At 32.7% G+C, this 21,570-nt stretch overlaps 1 protein-coding gene across 3 annotated transcripts; it reads right to left on the bottom strand.

The window, feature by feature from the left end:
* Positions 1 to 972: 972 nt before the first annotated feature.
* Positions 973 to 4,044, bottom strand: LOC122315692 (probable inactive purple acid phosphatase 28). 3 transcript variants are annotated; one of them, XM_043131775.1, is made up of 4 exons: positions 3,735 to 4,044; positions 3,499 to 3,639; positions 1,920 to 2,347; positions 973 to 1,602 (listed from the first exon to the last, which is right to left on the bottom strand). In XM_043131775.1, the coding sequence occupies exons 1-4, from the start codon at positions 3,946 to 3,948 to the stop codon at positions 1,141 to 1,143; spliced, it is 1,245 nt and encodes a 414-aa protein (XP_042987709.1). In that variant the 5' UTR covers positions 3,949 to 4,044; the 3' UTR covers positions 973 to 1,140. The 3 variants fall into 3 exon arrangements, with proteins under 3 accessions (XP_042987709.1, XP_042987711.1, XP_042987710.1); XM_043131777.1 differs by having other exon boundaries at positions 3,783 to 4,043; XM_043131776.1 differs by having other exon boundaries at positions 3,499 to 3,646; positions 3,783 to 4,041.
* Positions 4,045 to 21,570: the final 17,526 nt, after the last annotated feature.

The raw sequence follows: 21,570 nt of genomic DNA, 5'->3' as shown, positions 1-21,570 counted from the left end.
TTGCAATTGCAATTTCAGGAATATTCTCTGAGCTCTGTAGCAATAGCAATAAGATTAGGAGGACTTGCTCAAGTTGCCTTGATGGATTTGAGTGTTAAGAAGTGTTATGAATAGTAATAAAAAATAAGTAAAAAGTAATAATAAAATAATGAATAGTAATAAAAAGTATGTGAAAAATAATGAATAGTAGTAAAAATAGATAAAAAATAATAATAAAGTAATGAATAGTAATGAGAAGTATTGAGAGTACTTGAAGTATTCTCAGTACTCAAACGCAGCCAATTGGACCACTCAAAACAAAGTATTGTCATCAATGTCATGTATTTCCAATTGTGGGAATGTGAAGTGCATGGATTCAAATGGTTACAGTTATTCCATTGGCTGAACGCGAGCAAAATTTACCTGCGTTAGACAAACCCATGCTTGATATCGAACTGTTTATTCCATAATAGTACTAAGAAGTGTCCCTTTTGAGAGAGTAACAGGAGCCAATTTGCATAATAGACAACTCAAAACTATGTTTTCTTCTGTATTTTTCAGTTTCTCCGTTGATTTATATTCTTTACAACAAAATTAGACGCAAACAATTAAGCATAACATTCACAGGTCATATTTGAACCTCGTTTGATAATAAGAACAGTGTCAAACCTGGTGCCTTGGAGGCTACCAACCAGGTTGGTGACAGATGAAAAATGGACTGTAGGAAAGCAGCATTATAATTTCAGAATGGTAACAAATGTAAAAATTGGAAATGTTATTAGCTGCAGGGCGACGCCAGCCAATGAGGATGCCTGATATGGACAATCGTCCGAGTTATGTGAACCTGGTAGCTACCAACCGAACTAGCAACCAAAAGTATTCTGATGTCAACAAGAACAATCAAGCAAGCTTTCTCTTTTCTTTTCTTTTCTTTTTCTTTTTCCTTTTTTTTTTTTTTTGGTAAAGTAAAATTGAAACAAACTAAAACAAGGATGCCACACTTAAACCTTCTCACATCCAGCTGATTTATTTTTTATCTTAAATTGCTTCAAGAATATGGTATAGTGGCACAAGGAGTTTTCTGGTCAAAATAATTTTAACAACACAGGATATACAACATTTTGGGATGCCATTACAATATTCCAGTACCTGTTGGAGCCATCACGATGGCTGGTGGACCCACAGGACTTGCTCGTCAATCTTGCTCAGCTTCTCATCATCAAGACGCTTCCATGTCTTAATCCTTTTCACTCCCATCCAGGACTTGTCTCCCTTCCCAAGCTCAGCTATTATGACCCTTGCTCTCCTTGGCCACCCAGCCTTCCCATAACCATGGTATCCAAATCCTCCACCATAACAAAACCATATACCATCTAGATTCCCACAAAAATCATTCTTGTGATCATGGCCCATGAAGACAGCCTGCACATCTCCAATGGAGACAAAGGTCTGTAAGACTCCCGAATTCACTGACGAGCAAGCCACAGCCTCTTGAAATTCGCCTACAATCTTGTTGTGGTACAGATGCCGGATTTCTGGAATTGGGATATGGAAAAATGCCAGTGCTGGAGATGTAGCTGTGGGAAAAGTATCTGCAGATTGATCACTATTCTGCTTTTGAACCTGTTAGTGTGTGACCTGTAACATGTTAATAAAATCTAAATCTAAAAAATCCCCCATGTGGGATTAAAACAAGGACATTCAGATTGAAAGAATGGGATTGAAAGAACATAGCATCACAAGATCACTTTTTTAGTCCATTAGAAAATCTAAAAAAACCACCACTTTTCCAGAATATCTTTTTAACTCTTCAGAAACCAAGTCTTAGTTGTTTCCTCAATTTTATATTCCATCACAATTAGAGTGAAATGAATAGGTGAAGTGTGAGATTGTAGACCTGGTATGCCTTAATTGCATTGGCATTGTCTAATTATTTATACCTGGGATTCATGATAAATGCTACGAAGCCAACTAAGTTGGGATTCCTTAATCCATCCATAAGTTCGAACTCCTTGAATAACTTCCCTGTCTCCACTGTCAAGAAAGAAAAGATCAAGGATGCTGCTGTTTGCCAGATGTGAACCTGGGGCACCATATACTCTCAGATTATAATTTCCAAACCCATCAATGTTTGTCACCATGCCACCTTTGACAGGACTAGAGAGATCTTCAGCTGATGGATTGACTTGTGAAACAGAATAATCCATGAGAGAGATGAAAGACATCAATTCCTCACGATTCATTGTAGATTCCTGGTCATGGTTTCCTAAAATTGCTGCCCATGGAAGTCCGGATTCCATGGCGGGACCAAAGGCTTCAAATAGGGATTCGGCGGCATCAGTAGTGCTTGGCCCAAATATGTTGTCTCCTAATTACAAAAAACTAAATGCTTGAGAGAGAGAGAGAGAGAGAGACAGAATAACTCACCAATCTCAACCACAAATGTTTATCTCCAAGAATGGAAGTATGTTAACTACCTTATTAAACATGAGTGAACATTGCCAAGTATGTTAACTACCTTGCTAACATGGGTGAAAATTGCCAGCCAAAAAAAAAAAGATTTAGGGAGAACCCCCAACCCCCCCTAAAAAAAAATTTCTTAAAAGAAAAGAAAAAGGAAGAAAGGAGTAAAATGGAATTCTGTGCAGCTAAAAGATGTGGCTAAGACAGGCATCCATAAAACTGGAATGTAATATGTTGCGGCTATGCCAGGTCATAAATTAATTCAGGTGACAACATGAGATATCATTAACATGAGCTGATCACCAAAACGAGGTGTGAAAATACTGACTCATCAATCTTATCAAGATCCAACTTCAAAACAGTTTTTTGCTATAATTTGAAATTTCACTTGTGAACCTATAATCTATATCATATTATGGGATGATAATAGGATTATAAGAATTGGGATAATGAATAGATTTTTTCTTAAAAGAAATACGTGGGTGTATTGTAGGTAAGCGAAGAAATTTTTGGGCTTAATCATATTTCTCCAATTTATCAAAAGAAATATCCATTTTTCTCCTTCCTTCCCATATTTTAGGTTTATTGGCAGTGCTTTTGTCATTACCATCCCTTTGACTCTGGAAGTAATCAAAGTTTACTCCAAAGCCAATCTAAGTAGCTCTAAGTCCCCCTCCCCCAAATGTATTAAAAAAAAAAAAATTCATATGGTCATTACAAAAGATTAAAAAAAGTAGCTCTAAGCCACTTACTACCAAAAATTTAATGAGATCACCTTCAATGGTTTTATTCCCGTACGTGTGTGTGTATGTGTGTGTGTGTGTGTGTGTGTGTGTGTGTGAACTTGTTTTCTCCCATGTTACAACCGCGATCTAATAAAAGCTTGAATCTGACTACTTACTTCAGTAAGCACCACATCACTAATGGTAACATCTTTATCCTCACGTGAACGCGTACAAATATGTATGGTGAAAAGATCGACAAAAATCAATAGCAAGATAGCATGTTGGGTCAAAGTACCAACATTTATAGGGAAGAATAAAAAGAGAGAATTACCTGTAAAGGCAATGAAATCAGGCTTTTCGACTTCGAGCATTCTTTTGAGAAATCTAGTCGTGTTGAGATCGGAGCAATACTGGAACTCAGACTCCAACACGTCTCGGCATCGAGTTATCATTCCATTGCCATAATGCATATCTGCCACCTTAATTCCGCCTCAAATTAAAATCCAAAACCAAATTAATATTTTTTTTTTTAAAAAAAAAAAACAAAGAGGGAGAGAAAATATCAACCTCTCGTTGTAAGAACTGTAAAAGATGGAAAATGAAGATGTGACGGACCTGGAGGATTTTGAAGGTACCGTCGTAGCGGAACCGGAGGGGAAGATCTGGGTTTTTCTTGACTCGAACGATGTCGTTGCCCAATAGTAATCTGTGCGGAATGAGGTTGTGAAGAAGGTGCAGGATTAAGGAGATGCAAACCAAGTAGAGGAAAGAGTGCTTCCATTTTCCTGTTTTCGAAGATTCCATCATCTTTCTTTTTTGCTAGATTGGATTCGCAGGAAGACTGTGTACAGTGTAGCAACTTGGAGGTGCCGTAAAGGACTAAACGGCAACGCATCGAGTCCATCTAACTTTGACTTTCGAATTTGCCACGTTTCATTTATTTTGCTTTCTTACTTGAGAAATAATTAAATCAAATAATTATATTAAAATAATATCATATAGAGAAATATTTTAATCACAAATATATTATATAAAATTAATCCGATTTTATATAATTTGTCAGATTATATAATTATTTTTATTATAAAATAAATATAATAGACTATATAAAATCTTGTCAATTTATGATATTACTTATACGTAATCTCTTTGAAATTATAACAGTCATCTATCACAAATTGGCATCATTTTATACAATTAATCAGATTGTAAAATATATTTAAAAACTTATATAAATTCATATCAATTTATAAAATTCGTACAAGTTTTTTATAAAAAACAAATAGCTCTGAAAAAAATATTAAAAGAAATTATATTTTTTAGTGAAAGTTAAATTTTTTTTTATAAAAAATTTGCACGAGACACACTCATGACTTATACATGACATTATTTTATAAAATTAAATATTAAATATTATTAAATAGTGCTACATGTATTTATATTTTTATTTATAATAATTTAATTTACAATATTTATTTATTTATTTATTTTTAAATTTAGATTTTAAATCTAAATTTTATGATTTTCAATATATATCTAATATGTGAAAAAGCAAATTTTATAAAAGTTAATCGGAAGAGAAAATAGTAAAATATAATAATCCCAATTCGATATTGGAAAGTTTGTAGCTGAGCAATGACGGAAAGAAGACGAGCCCAATTCGCCCAAGCTTGGTCAACTAGCCATTCTAGTACATGAGGTCTATAATGGGCTTCGGCCTTGGGGGGAGTTCTGGGCCAAGTTTCATAGAATTCACTGTCCCTTGCAGACCGATTAGTCCACATCTCCTCGCAACGTTCGATCGTGCAATCTAGACCGCACAGAAACTGATTAAAAAAAAGAACAATTTAATAATAGTAATAACAATTGTTTACAAGTTTTAAATAAATAAATATTATGTAAGTTTTTTGTAAAAAATAAAATTTTATACACCGTACTATCATTCCATAACTTTTATCTCACTAGGTAATATATTATATATTTATTTCTATTAAATAATCATTTATTTAATACTTTTTTATCATCCAATAATGATGAATATGTCACAACTTACTTATTAAATTAAAATTATGGTATGTAGAATTAATCTTCTAAAAAGATGAGTTCCGCTACTAAAAAATAGTTTTTTTTCACTCTTTTAATATATATATATATAATCTACCTTTTTTTATATAAAAACGTGCACGAAACTCTATTTAAAATTTGTATAAATCAATTATCAAGATAATAATATGCTTTATAAAAGCGGTGGCATCCAGCTCTATATAAGCATTAAGTTGCCAAATTACGGGAAAAAGTGAGTAACTTTTGTAAAAAATGGTCCCACATCCGGCAACTTAAAATAAAAAATAAGTTTAGGTGAGGATTGGAGAGGGACCTAAGTTAAAATATGATATGAGTTGAAAGTTGAATAAAATATTATTAAAATAAAATTTTTATTTTAAAATTTAAAAAAAATTAAATTATTTATTATATTTTAAAAAAATTAAAAAAATTAAATAAAATGATATGAGCGTATTTTATTATCCAAATTTTAACAGTTATTCACTAAATTTGTTCAATAACTGAAACTCCTCAAACCTGTTTATATTAATATTTTATTAGTAAGTACTTGAGTGTAAAGAAAAGTAAAAAAAAAACATTATTTTAATTAAATAAAATAAAATCAAGAGGTGAAATGTAGAAAATTTTGAAAAGATAAATAGTTAAAAAAATAAATTTGTAACTTAGGAGAAAATTTGGTCACCCGACGTGAATTCTCTGAGACGACGAAAAAACAAACAACCAAAAGTTGTGGCCCCAAATCTTTAAACGGGGTTGTCCAATCAGATTTTGCTGCTAATCTGATTTTAGAGCTTAGAGTATTCTCACCGAGTTATGTATTTTTAAATTATATTGTACTTTTTAATTATTAATTTATTTTATTGTGGAAACTTCTATCTATGCCTATAAACTTCTATAAATTTCTTTAAATTAAATAACAAAATATAATAAAATAAAATAAACTAATAATTAATAATTAAAATATGATAAAATAAAATAAATTAATAATTAAAAAATTAAATATTTTTTAAATTATTAATTACTTATTATTATATAATAAATAAATAGATATTCAATGTGGAGATTTGATGTTAATAATTAAAGTTAAATTTATCTTCTATTATTTTATTATTATATAATAAAAAAATAGTTATTCTAATGTGAAAACTTATATAAATGGAATAGTTAAAATCTAAATTAATCTTATATTTATCAAAATTGTCATTTACATATGCATAATCAATTAACAATGCTCTTACTCGGATGATTTGATTAGATATTGATGATATTTTTAAAGTCTCGTTTGGTTATATAATATAAATAAAATAAGATAAAATATTTTACTGAAAATTGAATAAAATATTAATATACTATAATTTTTTAATATTAATTTTATTTTAAAATTTTAAAAATTAAATTATTTATTATATTTTATATAACAAAATTATAATAATTAAATAAGATAAAATGAGATAATTAAAATTTTGTTATCTAAACCAATCCATCCCGAATTCCATCCACATCCACAATATAGTATGAGTTGGAGTTGAGCTACACGGCTTCCTCATTTTCTATACTGTGCGCCTGCTGACATGTTTAATCAAAAAATATAAATATTAAAATAAATAAACTGATGGGTTACTTCACCAACTCAAACAGTTTTTGTTAGAGATATCACAGCAAGCCAACTCAGCTCAATGCTCCAACTCGACAAAGATGGTTCTGGATTCTTTTGTATTGTAATTCTGTTTTCCTTCAGATTGTACAAGTTAATTAGGATTATTATTCTTTTATTCCTTTATGCTTACTATATATAGATAGTATAGTACACTGTACAAAATCAAGGAAAATGAGTGCAAGCATTGTACCTTGCTGCAACAAACTTCTCTGCATTTTATTTTTTGCATTTTCTGCTTCCTTGCAAATGGCTAAGTTTATCAAAACCAACATGGTATCAAGAGCCAACTAATATACCATCATCCTTTTTTTTCTCCTCTTGCTTATTTTTTTCTTTCTACTTTTCTTCAGTTTTCTGACCTTCAATGGCTGCTAAAGAACCCCCTAAAACACCTCCCATCAACCGCAATCCAAAGGATCCTTCTAGTCCTTATTTTCTTCACCACAATGATGGTCCAGCAACACTCCTCACCAACCATCCCCTTATTGCAGAAAACTACCACTCATGGGCACACACTATACGTCACTCACTAAGAATTAAAAAGAAATTGGGTTTCATTGATGGTACTCTTCTTGAACCCCCTCCCACAGATGCCTTGTTCGAACCATGGCTTGAATGCAATGATATGGTTATAATTTGGCTACAAAATGCAATGTCTCTTGAAATCAAAAACAATGTTGTTTATGTTAACACTGCCCATGATTTGTGGACTGAACTTGAGCAACGTTTTGCCCAAAACAACGGGCCATGCATCTATGAATTAAAACAATCGATTCACAATCTCACTCAAGGTGATGATTCTGTTAGCCTTTATTTTTCAAACTGAAAGGTTTGTTTGGTGAACTTCTTAATTTTGAGTTCATCCCTCCATGCACATGTGGTGCCATGACACCTGTTTTTGATAATCAACAACGAGATTGGATGATGAAATGTCTCATGGGCCTTAATGACTCATTCAGCAACATCAAAGCTCAACCCATTCTTCTCAAACCCATCCCATCTTTAAGTAAAGTTTATGCTCTCGTTCAACAAGAAGAGAAGCACAAGCAGCTCTCCAACCCTTCCCCTCTTCATGACACATTGGCTTTAGCTACCAAAGCTCCATATTCTACCAACCGATACAACCCCAAACCTTTCTCCTCCCCACGACGAGACAAGTTGTTTTGTACTTTCTGTAAAGTCTCAGGTCATTCTCTAGAAAAGTGCTTTAAAGCCAACCCAAAACTTGAGAAACCCACCTGTACACATTGTCATCTCGTTGGTCACACTGCAGAGAGATGCTACAAGTTGCATGGTTACCCTTCTGGCCATAAGCTTGCCACTCGATCCTAGAGTTCTGATCCTTCTATCAACCAAATTAGTCTTTCTCACCAAGAACAGATCAATGAGAATTCTCAAGCAGGTCTCACTAAGGAGCAATATCAGCATATAATTGCTTTACTCCAGTCACAAGTTACACAGCCAGCAACAAATCAGGTTCAATCCATCGATCCATCCCCAGTCTGCCTTTCTTCTTCAACCATGTCTGATATAGCCTCTTGCTTCTCAGTTTCGCATACCACTTCTTCACATTATATTCCTTGGATAATAAATACCAATGCAACAGATCACCTGATCTGCTACACCTCATTCTATACTTCTCCTCCCACAATAGTTGATTTTCAAGTCACTTTTCCAAATGGAACTCATACAAATGTTACTCACAAGGGCATTGTTAAACTTAATTATGTCCTTACTCTCACAAATGTTTTGTGCATTCCATCCTTTAAATTCAATATTCTTTCAGCAAAAAAATTAACTCAAGACATCCATTCTTACTTTGTTTTTTTTTTTTGCTAATGAATGTTATGTGCAGGACCTTTCTTCTTGGAGCACGATTGGGAAGGGTGAGGTTGTCAATGGACTTTACCACCTTCGGTTGACAGGAGTTTCTCCCACTGCCTTATCTTCCTTTTTATCCAATTTACCTTTCAATAGACAATCTATTTCTGCCTCTGTTACTTCTCAGCAGGATATTCACAGTTTATGGCATTGTAGAATTGGGCATTTTTCAGACTCACACCTCTCTTTATTACAAAAGGATTTACCCCATTTAACTTCTCTAAAATCCAATGTACCATGCTCTACATGTTATTTATCTAAACATCATAGGCTACCTTTTTCTCTTAGCAACAACCGTGCCTCCAAACCATTTGACCTCATCCATTATGACATGTGGGGACCTTGTTCCCAAATGGCTTATGATGGATCAAAATATTTTTTAACCATTGTTGATGACTTTACCAGATCCACTTGGGTTTTTTTAATGAAGAACAAATCCCAAACTCAACCCCTACTTCAATCCTTTTGTAACTTAATTGAAACTCAATTCAAAACAAATCTTAAACCTCTTCGAACTGATAATGGAAATGAGTTTTCAATGACTGATTTTTTCATGCAAAAAAGGAATTATTTACCAAAAGACTAGTGTCTAAGCCTCCAACAAAATGGAGTTGTAGAACGAAAGCATCAACACATTTTAAATATTGCTCGAGCCTTAAAATTTCAATCTGATGTTCCTTTATCTTTTTGGAATGATTGTATTTTAACGACTACTTATCTCATTAATAGAACACCCTCCCCCAATTCGCAAAATAATAGCCCATACCAATTGCTTTTTCAAGAAAAACCATCCTACCATCATTTGAGAACCTTCGGATGTCTTTGTTATGCATCCACCTTAAAACAAAACAGACATAAATTTAACTCTCAGGCAAGAAAATGCATTATGCTTGGATATCCATTTGGCATTAAAGGTTACAAGTTATTTGATTTATCCAACCAGTCCATTTTTTATTCTAGAGATGTCATTTTTTATTAAACCATTTTTCCCTATAAAACTGCACCTTCACATCCCTCTAGCTCAGCATTCCCCTCCACATCTCAGATTCCAACACTCACTACCAATGCCATCAATCAGTCTTTACAATACCCTTCATCACAGCCTTCCTCATCTATTGACTCTATAACAGAACCAGTTCTAGCACAACCTTCCTCATCTATTGACTCTACAACAGAACCACCTCCATCACACTTCCTCTAATCTCCCATAGAAAATTTCACACCACAACCAGCTTCCCCTTCTCTTTCTTCTAACACTGCACCAGATCAATCTGACCCCATCACAGAAACAAATCTATCTCAACCAAATCTTCCTCTTCGTAGATCAACAAGGACAAAAAAATTACCTGCCTACCTCCAGGATTATTCCTGTCAACAGGTCCTTGCATCCACTACTTCCCTTTCAAGCTCAAAGACTAAAGGTAATTCACTAAACACTCCTTTATATCCATTACATTCAGTTCTGTCTCGTGCTAAATTGTCTTCCAAACATGTTGTTTTTGCCATTTCTATACTTCAACAAACTGAACCCTCTACTTATGCACAAGTTGTGAAAAGTTTAGATTGGCGTATTGCAATGGATAATGAAATTGCTGCCTTAGAATTAAACAAGACTTGGGATGTCATTGATCTGCCTATTGGCAAAAAGACCATTGGTTCAAAATGGGTCTACAAAATTAAATACAACTCAGATGGTAAGATAGAAAGGCACAAAGCACGTTTAGTTGCCAAGGGTTACACTCAAGAGGAGGGTCTCGATTACCATGAGATATTTTCACCCGTAGCCAAACTTGTCACAATAAAAACCTTCTTAGCCGTGGCTGCCATTAAAGGATGGAAACTACATCAATTTGATGTTTACAATGTTTTTTTACATAGAGAATTGGAAGAAGAAGTCTACATGAAAATACATCCTGGTTACTCAGTTCAAGGGAAGAACAAAGTTTGCAAATTAAACAAAAGTTTATACGGCCTCAAGCAGGCCTCTCGGCAATGATATGCCAAATTTTCTTCCTCTTTATTGCAGTTTGGGTTCACTCAATCAAGAGCTGACTACAGCCTATTTATTAAAAGTAGTGGTTCATCTTTCCTAGCATTGCTTGTGTATGTTGACGATATTGTTGTAACTTCCAATGATTCTCATGGCATTTCAGCTCTCAAGACTTTTCTAGAGTCACAATTCAAGATCAAAGATCTTGGAACACTTAAATACTTTCTCGGTTTGGAGGTGGCTCAAGCCCTGCTGGAATTCAACTATGCCAGAGAAAATATTGCCTAGATATACTTGATGATGCTGGCTTAACTGCTTGCAAACCTAGCCTCATTCCAATGGACCCGAAACTCAAGCTCACTACGGATGATGGCCAACTCCTACATGATCCTTCACAATTCAGAAGACTCATTGGGAGACTTCTCTACTTGACAATCACACGACCTGATCTTTCTTTTTCTGTCAACCTACTCAGTCAATACATGAGTGCACATCGGTTTCCACACCTTCAAGCAGCTTACAAGGTGTTACACTACGTAAAAAAATCTCCTGGCCAAGGTTTATTCTTCCCTGCCTCATCCTCTTGTCAGTTAATTTCCTACTGTGATTCTGATTGGGCATCATGCCTAGATATAAGGAAATCAACTACCGGCTACTGTGTGTTCCTTGGGCAGTCTCTTATTTCATGGAAATGCAAGAAGCAGACCACCATCTCTCGTAGTTCTGCTGAGACAGAGTACTGTTTTATGGCTACTACAACTTGTGAACTTGTCTGGCTCAGATACTTACTTGCTGATCTCATGGTCCCTCATCCTCAGCCAGCTCAGCTCCATTGTGACAGTAAGTCAGCTCTACACATTGCCTCTAACCCCGTCTTTCATGAAAGAACCAAGCACATCGAATTAGATTGCCATCTAATTCGGGATAAGTTCAAGAGGGAATCATCTCAACTGCGTACACACCCTCTACTTGCCAGATAGCCGACATCCTCACCAAAGCTTTATATTCTCCAATGTTCTATTCCTTACTAAGCAAGATGGGAGTTATTGACATACACTCTCCATCTTGAGGGGGGTATTAGAGATTTCACAGCAAGCCAGCTCAGCTCAATGCTCCAGCTCGACAAAGATGGTTCTAGATTCTTTTGTATTGTAATTGTGTTTTCCTTCAGATTGTACAAGTTAGTTAGGGATTATTATTCTTTTATTCCTTTATGCTTATTATATATAGATAGTATAGTACACTGTACAGAATCAAGGAAAATGAGTGCAAACATTGTACCTTGCTACAACAAACTTCTCTGTATTTTATTTTCTGCATTTTCTGCTTCCTCTGCTTTCCTACAAATGGCCAAGTTTATCAAAACCAACAGTTTTCCCTCGTTTCCACAACCCCAATTTCATTTTTTATATAAACCTTTTTTATTAAATTTGCCAGTTAGTACGTTGTCAGTGACATGTGATGTGCTTGGATAAGAAAAAAGAAACTGGACTCGGGCTTGCCATTCACACCTTATGTTTTGGCTACAATTATGGATAAATGCGACAACTAATTTTCCTTCTTCAAAGACTTAAATTTGCTTTAGTTTTTCCATAACTACCAGCGAATATCATAGAGAAAGGCCCACTTTATTACATATCTATATATACACACTAATACAAGGGTTCAGATCTAGAAAACAAATCATTCAATAAAAATACAGATTAAAAGAGTAGTGGGAGGGGCGCATGATGGGGGAGAGGATTCTCGCGTAGTGGGAGTGACGCATGGTAGGGAGAACAGTGTATGAGCAGTGCACAGTGGGGTAGATGATTATCAGTGAAGGGGAGGTGATTAAAGATGAAGAGAAAAAAAGAAAAAGTAAAAACACGTTAGCAAGGCGTGCGGTGACTCCTTATAAATAGTTATAATTATTAAGCTGATTTTTGCAATATCTCTCTGATTAGCAAATCATTCCATGATTAACTCCACTTCGTAACAAAGCTATTTGGCTTAAATTATATATTAAAGTTTTGGATAATGATGTGTATATATATGAAGAGCTAATTAATTATGGTTTACGTTAGGTCAAGTGTCACTAATTTGTACTACTTGTGAGAGATATAATTATCCATTCCGGATAGGAAAAATCTATTTGTCATCCTCACACTTCACATACCACACTTATTTTAATTTTTTTATAATAAATATGTAGTGTGTGGATGATAAATAAAATAATTTAATTAGTTTAATAAGAATAAAATAAAATAAAAAATAAAAAATAATATTTTAATATATAAAGTGTGTGGTGTAGGATGATGTGTAGCATTTATCTTCCGGATAAGATGGTGCATGCAGTGTGGATCAATGTGCCTCCCACCAAATTAAACAGAAAAAAACGATGATCTATAAGAAATAAGAACCACGAATAGGATCTCATGATCTTATTTGAAAATGACAATTTTTTTTTTATAGTTTATAATGGCTTTAAGACATTTAAATTTTAATATTGATGAATTCTTTTGATAGAAAATCTCATAGATGGGTTAGATTTTATTTAGATATTTACAAATACTATTAAAACGTTCACATCGACCAATTTAAGGCCGTGTTTAGGAAATGAGATCTAAATTTTATATTATTTTGTTTTAAAATTTCTCATAATTTATTTCACAAAATCACACAAACGTAAACATTTTATAAATTTTAATTTAATTTTTTATTTAATTATTATAATTTTTTTAAATTTTCAAACAAAACACAAAAAACTATACAATGTTTTTAAAATTTCAAAAAAAAATATAGTAAAAAATTATATTCAAACAAAATTTTAATTTTATAATATTTGTATGTTTTATTTATTCTTTTTAAAAGCTCAGTAAAATATTTTAATTCAAAACATCTCATTATTATTATTTTTATACAAGGAATTGAGATATTCGAATCTAAACTTTTCATTTAGAGAATCAAATCGTATGTCATCGGGCCATTAGGTTCTTAGCAACATCTCACTATTATTAATAGAGTTCCCATCTCATTTCATTATTTAAGCATGTCCTAAGTAAACAACATAGGTTATGAATGAATTATTTGAAGATAATAACGGCATTAAACCATTGGTTCTTAGCCGTAAATATCACCTATATATAATATGAATATATATAAATAATTAATCATGAAATGGTATAAAATAAACAAGCTTAGGTGTCATAATAAATCTTGTTATATTTACTAGATAAAGTAAAGAAATACGAGTCATCTTAACCATCCGTGTCAATATATCATCTATATTTTATTTACCTATACTAATATTTTATTTTTTTATTTTTTAGTTACACTTTTTATTTTATAAAAATTCTTGTTATTTAAAATAAAGTTATGAAAAAGATTATATATATATATATGTTACGTTTCCCTTTGGTGGAATTAAGAGTCAACACGTCACTTATTTATTGTAACACTTTTATTTTATGAGAAATATTATTTTATTCATTTATTTTGATATCTCATGTATTCTGATTTTTTTTTTCTTAATAATTACAAAATTATTATTAGTGTATTAATATTTTTTTATTTTTAAAAAAATATTGTAGAATGATAAAAAAATATGAATAAATTTTAAAAAAATGGTAGAATGAATTTATCTAAATTAGACTAAATTTGAGTTTGAGATATGTTATGAATAGTAATAAAAAATTATATAAATAATAATAATAAAATATTAAATAATAATAATAAATAATATATAAATAATAATTAAGTATTATAAGACTCTCCGTATCGAAACGTGGCCGAAGATGATGTGGTCACGGTGGACCTTGTTTTATCCTGTTGCCATCAGTCATGTTGCTGTCTCTTCAGGTGGCCGGACGGCCGGGTGGGAGAAAGTAGGGCTGCTAGGGCATGTGAAGCACGTTTAAAATGAGGGGCGTGCCGCTGAAACGAATGATGTTTCCGGGCGACTTCTTTTAACGTGGGAAAATAAAAAACACGTGGTGTTGGATCACGAGTCAATGGGTATGGTGAGACGCGTCACCTAGTAGTGCCCCTCCCAAGGAGGGACCCTGCCTCTGTACTGCTGCCCGCGGTCTTGCTTGCTTTAAGTTGATTATTTAATTACTTTCATACGGTAGTAAATGGGACCCCCTTGGCCCACCACCACCTTAGCATAGAATGTTGCTACGAAAATATCCCTCTGTTCAAGGACCATTTCTCCTTCCCCTTTTAGGAGTGATTTACACGCGCCTTTAATCTCTTTATAAAATTGGATTTTATATCGAGAAAATTTTTAAAAATATATTACTTTTTCGTAGAATCTAATTTTTTATAACAAGCTTATAGTATTTAAAACTGACATTACACTTTTATTTTTAACAATCTTTTTCATTCCCAACTCGTTGCCAATCTCATCTCTCCACGTATTCGATTGATAGCTTCAACTTAAGAAATTTTTTGTTGTACAGCGATCTCAACGAGAGTAGTTGAACAGTTCAAGAGAGGGAGATTGTGGGGTTCACTTATTTTGACTAGCTTGAAGTATATATAATGCCACCTATTCAAGATGGTTGACCCCACAAGTCTCCTTTCAAGCACTCTAAACATTATAGTATTATATAATATAAAATTTTTATATATAGTTATTTTTATATATTTTTTATATATAGTTATTTTTATATATTTTTTATATATTATATTAATATGATTGGTTGTGTTACTTTTTTAATATAAAATAATTATTTTATCTAATCACATTAGATCAAGAGTGCACAAATAATACATAAGTGATTATATATAACAAAACAGATGAGAATTTGGGGGAAGCATATATATATATATACATATGGGGTAAATTAACAAGAATCTATAATATATATCAGGCTGGTGAGAATTTAGCCTCACTAATTAAAGTCTACATATACTACGCATGCATGCAGGCCGATTATAAGGCAAAGTTCCAGTCGAAGTATTCATTTATATATGATGACTGTAATTGCAATGATGATGATTGGTGCTATTTGCCAGCTTATATACGACTGGGCATTACTCGAAAGTGAGAGCTTCATAGACGATTCTCAAGCCATTTTCAATAATTGTGTCTTCCAAATTGAGTTATTTCCACTTTGAAGGTTGATACTTGATACGTACGAGGGCTAGTAATGCTAATTCATGTACGGATGGATATATATGTGAATAGACGTTTTTTTGGAATATTGATCATGACTGCATGATCATAGTGTTCCTTGTTATAATGGGCCATTATTCCTTTCTAAGGGAAACATCAGAATTTCATTTTCCTCTAAATAATCTATGAGATGTTGGAAGTTGTCGAGGAGGGCCACATGCATGCATGTGAAGGCCGGACTTTGGTTGCAGGGAGTTATTGTGCCACATGTGATTGGCCATCATGCATGCTCTCGGGTTATTTTGTCCACTTAGGCTGCCGCAGATATTCGATCGGGATGATCCCAATTTCTTAATACACGTACGTAAGCATGCATGCGCGGTATCTACGTAAACACAGCTGGCCGCAGTATTTCCAGTAGTACTACTGAATCACGTGTCAAAAGTCTTTGTGTCCTGATGATCCTTATCTATACATGATCTCCAAGGCTAGGGATAAACGTTTTATTTATTGCTGTAATCGCGCGCATCAAATCTGTCATCGAGTCATCTCCCTTATCGTCGCCAACATCAGCTCTTAAAGCCAAGAATTTGATCAATCGCCGCATTATAGAGGAGGGGGCCAGGGCAAGGCTAGCTAGCTCGGGAACAAATTTGATAGTTATTCGATCTAGTACGATTTCTGTCAAACAAAGCATTTTGACTTCTTTCGATTCGTCTATATGTACAGTTTTGTTTGAATGTGCGCGTGCGTTCAAACGTGTATCAAACATCAACTTTTTCACGCATATTGTTTCATTCAAACGTTCCCATGTAGTTATTGCTGCCGTGACCAAGCTCTATTATATAGCACGTGTATGTTGCAGCAATCATAATAATATATATTATTATCGCTGCTCCATACACGTACAGTACGTCCTCGATCGATCGTCAATATTATACATACTTTTGCTTGCATGCATGCATGCACGTACTGCATGCAGGCGTGGTACGCCACTAAAACTGCTTATTACTATTTACTATCCAACCCAAACGATTGATATCGATATATATATGTATATATAAATATATATACATTTTCTCGTGAAACATATTGCATATGTGAATACATTGACGCAGTCAGATGGTTCGGCGACTTTCATGGCCTCGTCTTCGGGGAAATTTCAATGAATCATCAACGCTTATATTGGGCCCCCCCCGGGGGGGAGGTCATGATCTTTTTCGTTTTATTCATAATTTAAAGTCAAAAAGAAGCAACAAAAAGTAAACAGCGCTACAGTGAGTTGAACTTCGTTTATCGTGATAAACATGACTCTCCACTTTTGTATGTTTGAATATACGATCAAGTGCGTAATTGATGATGACATGCAAATTATTTTTCCACACATATGAGAGAGAGATGGTTAATTTCTTAATTAAGCAGTTTAATGTTGAATTAAACTATACGTCGATATCAATATTTGGTCATACTTTTTTAAAAACATGATCAATACGCATGAGCTCATAATATAACATAAGGCTATATATAGTTCTATGAATGATTAGGTCAGATCAACACGATAAAGAATTTATATGACATGATAGTCACGTAGCATGGGCGAATTAGTCGTGATATTATATATATATATGGTATTAATAATAAGGAATACATACTTTTTAGGGCTAGCTAGAGTACTAATTGGTTTGGAATGGATAAAATATACTATGCTCAAAGTGATTTTCTATGCTTAGTCCAAGGTGAGAGGCCTCATGATTAAGAGGGAAGAAAGAGAGAATGAATGAGGGGGATAGAGAGATGAGGAAGAAAATTGGTATTAGGAGGAGAAGTGGGGATCTAACGTAAAAGTGAGAATATATATGGGACATAAAGAAAGGGAGATGCAGATGATAAATGGGGTTGTCAAATGACTTTCAAGAGGAGGGAATTCAACTTTTCCAGCTTCTTCAACTTCATGACAGGGACCAGCAATGAGATCTCTCCATAAAATAGACTTATAGTCTTCATTGTATAGTAAGGATGAGAGACTATAAAAAATTGTAAAATACTCATATTATAGTGAACTCACCTTTCCAAACCACCTATGTGAAGAAATTCATGGGTCTAACTTATATCATAAAACTGGTTCAATAAGAGATGATTGTTCATTGCTTATAAAGATACCCAATACCTTATCCTCAGTCAATGTGAGGTTTATTTCTCAACAATCTCCTTTATGTGCAGGTCAATATTTTTCCTAATTATTGTTAGAGAATAAGTAGTGTGGACCCTCATTTGTAGGAGTGGGCAGCGGGGCCCTGCACCCCGCTACCCCGCCCTCGTTCGCCCTGTCCCCGCATGGCGGAGTGGGCAACACCGTCCCGCCCCGCCCCCGCTCCACATCTAGTCCCCCTAGCCGGGGCGGGGGGTGGGGAGGGCCCAACCCCGCTCCGCATTTCCCCCGCCCCGCCCCCTACATATATATATTATATATAAAAACATAAATATTTATATATATACAAAAGCATAAATATATGTTTATATATATAAATATAAATATATCTTTATATTTTACAATGTGTATATATAAGTATATATTACAATTTGTTAAATTTATTTGCAAAGTGTGCATTAGTAAATTTAAAAACTATATAGTTTAAAACTACTACACTACAACTTACATAAAATATGTAATAGCAAATTTAAAAACTACATAATTTTTAATTATAAAAAAAAAGTAGTAATTTTTTAAAGTGAAAATGAAGTGGGGCGCCTAGCGGGGCTGGGTACCCTGCCCCGGGATGCGGGGGCGGGGGACGGATGAGAAAACCCCACCCCCGCACCATGCGGGGTGGGGTGCAGGGAGGGGGCTACCACACACCGTATGGTGCGGGTAGCACCCATACTCATTTGTTCTATAACAGGCTCTGATATCATGAATAAATTAATGGGCTTAACTTATCTCATAAAATCGGTTCAATAAAAAATGACTATTCATTACTTATAAACATACCTAAGATCCTGTCCACGCATAGTGTGAGATTTATTCCTCAACACCGTAGACGTAGGCTCAGTGCCGAACTGTATAAATTTGTGTCTCTCTCCCTTTATCTTCCCTGCATTTATTACCTACTCACTACTATGGATAAACACATAAACACTATAAAACCGCACCTGACTACTACCAGGAGCTCTTTACAACACCGATCGAGACTCGAATAGTCTCAGTGGGTTGGGAATAAATTTTTCTCTCATTCCAACCTGTTGCACTATTTTTAAGCGTTAACAAAGCTGTTAGGTTGGAAGCTTTTTTATGGCTTTGATAGCAAATTACGTACTAAAAAGAAGTGCACAAAGACCGGAAAAAATTCAGTAACTAACTAATAAAAAATGACTCGAACTTTAAAAAAATGTATAAATTTTACAAAATCCTCAAGTTAAATTCATGCAACTTTTTTATTTATTGGCAAGATAATTCTACTTAATATTCACGTGACAAAAAAAGAGACTACAGAATTTAGTTAATTGAGTCTTCACGGAGATAAAAGCCTTAATTACAGAAAATACATTTTAACAACATAAAATTTTATTATTTATACACTATATAAAAGTGTTTATTTGTTATCAATTATTTATAATGAAAATGATACTTTCTAACGTAAATGTGTATTCTTATTATAAATAATTCGTCATAAATATAGATTTTTGTTAATTTGAAATTAATTAATATACCATAAACATGAACAAATTTAAGAAAATTATACCAAAAAAAGTAGAACTTAATTTTGACTGAAAAATACTGTTCAAATAATATATATTGTCATAGTACTTAAGAGCGGTCCTACGGAGGATGTAGTCCAAATTCTCACCGAATCAAGTTTTTTTTTTTTTTTCATTCATTTTTTTAATATTATTAAATATTTTTTAAATAAAAAAATTTGCAATATCATTAAAAAAAATTTACTTAATCACTAAGCAAAAAAGAAAATACAGAAAAAGGATTTGGCATATTTTTTGGCTCCCGAATTCAGGAGCTGTAGTACTTAATCAAATCCAGCAGTGTTGGGTCTTCCACCCAAAAAACGAGACCTGTACATATGATTAGGTGACTCTGGTGGGTTTTGGTGTTGAGAAGAGTTGTGAATAGTAGTAAAAAGTAGATAAAAAGTAATGAATAGTAATAAAAAGTAGGTAAAAAGTAAAAGATAGTAGTAAAAGTAAGTAAAAAATAATAATATAGTAATGAATATCAGTGAAAAGAGTTGAAAAGTATTGAGAATACCTCAACATCTAAACACAGCCAACTCGAAGAGTGGGAATTCCTCTAACAAAAATGATAGATAATAGATTACAATCATTCTACTATTTATTTATTATTTATTTTTAATTTTTTTAATTTACTTAATAATTAAATAAGTGATTTTTAATAAATTATATATATTTTTATAATTAAAGGTGTTAGAAAAATATTTAAAACTAATAATAATAAAAGAGTTTTGCTATATACAAATATAGTCACGTACTAATATGTGTATCAATACTGACTTATTCATACTTAAAATTTAAATTAATATTGTTTTCAATAAAATCTATTTTTTAACTAATCATATCATATTGATATATAGATTAGTATATAATTATACTTGTAATTATATTTTTTTATAATAAAATAATTTCAAATCTTTTATAAATTGTAAATGAATAAAAATAGGACAGTAACTCACTGCACTCGATCCAATATTACTCCCATTGGAAGTTCAAAGGAGTCATGGAGGCAGTGGCAGCGTTTCCCACGTGGCGATCTTATGCTTTGGTGTGGACGAAGGGACCTAAAAGTCGCGCCGAAATCATAAATACCGCAAAGGAATCAATCACGTAGACGCAGTTTATTTATAATTTATTGAAAACATTATGTTCAGATCAACGGCTTGATGCGTTGCTTCCGTAAGTTTTTTTATTTTTCTCTGAAGTGCTTACGCAAGTTATTACAGGACTGACATATTTTTATTTTTTATTTTTTATTTTTAAGACGTCAGCAAAAGTTGCAAACGTTGACGTCACCACCTCGTCCCATAAAGCTGACGAATCCTACATAATTAAAAAACCGATCCACTGCGGTACCGTTTGGTTATACATATTATATAAAAGATGTTACAAATAATAATAAATAAAATATTATTATAATATATTTTTTTAATATTAATTTTATATTAAAATTTTAAAAAATAAATTATTTATTATATTTTATATTAAAAATTTAAAAAATTATAATTATAATATAAGATAAAATTTTTAATTTTGATTAATTAATCTGAACCTACATTACGTATTAAATCCGAATGAGTATTTTGCCGATACGTTCTTTTTGTTATATATAGTTAATTAATTTTATAATTATATATTTTTAATATTTAAAAATATTTTTAAATTATAATAGTATTAAATTATACTTTTTTAATTATTAAATAAATATAAAACACATATCAGTATATGGAAGATTAACAAGTTTCATTTTGATTTTCTGAATTATATATGTATGGAAAATTCTTCTTGTCATCCTCACACTTCACACACCACTCTTATTTTAATTTTTTTTTTCATTTTTCTATAATAAATATGTAGTGTATGGATGATAAATAGAATAATTCAATTAGTTTAATAAGAATAAAATGAAATAAAAAATATAAAAAATAAAAAATAATATTTTAATATATAAAGTGTGTGGTGTGGGATG

This window comes from Carya illinoinensis, chromosome 7 (genome assembly GCF_018687715.1).
Source record: "Carya illinoinensis cultivar Pawnee chromosome 7, C.illinoinensisPawnee_v1, whole genome shotgun sequence".
NCBI lineage: Eukaryota > Viridiplantae > Streptophyta > Magnoliopsida > Fagales > Juglandaceae > Carya > Carya illinoinensis.
This window is presented reverse-complemented; position numbering and strand designations above follow the sequence as displayed.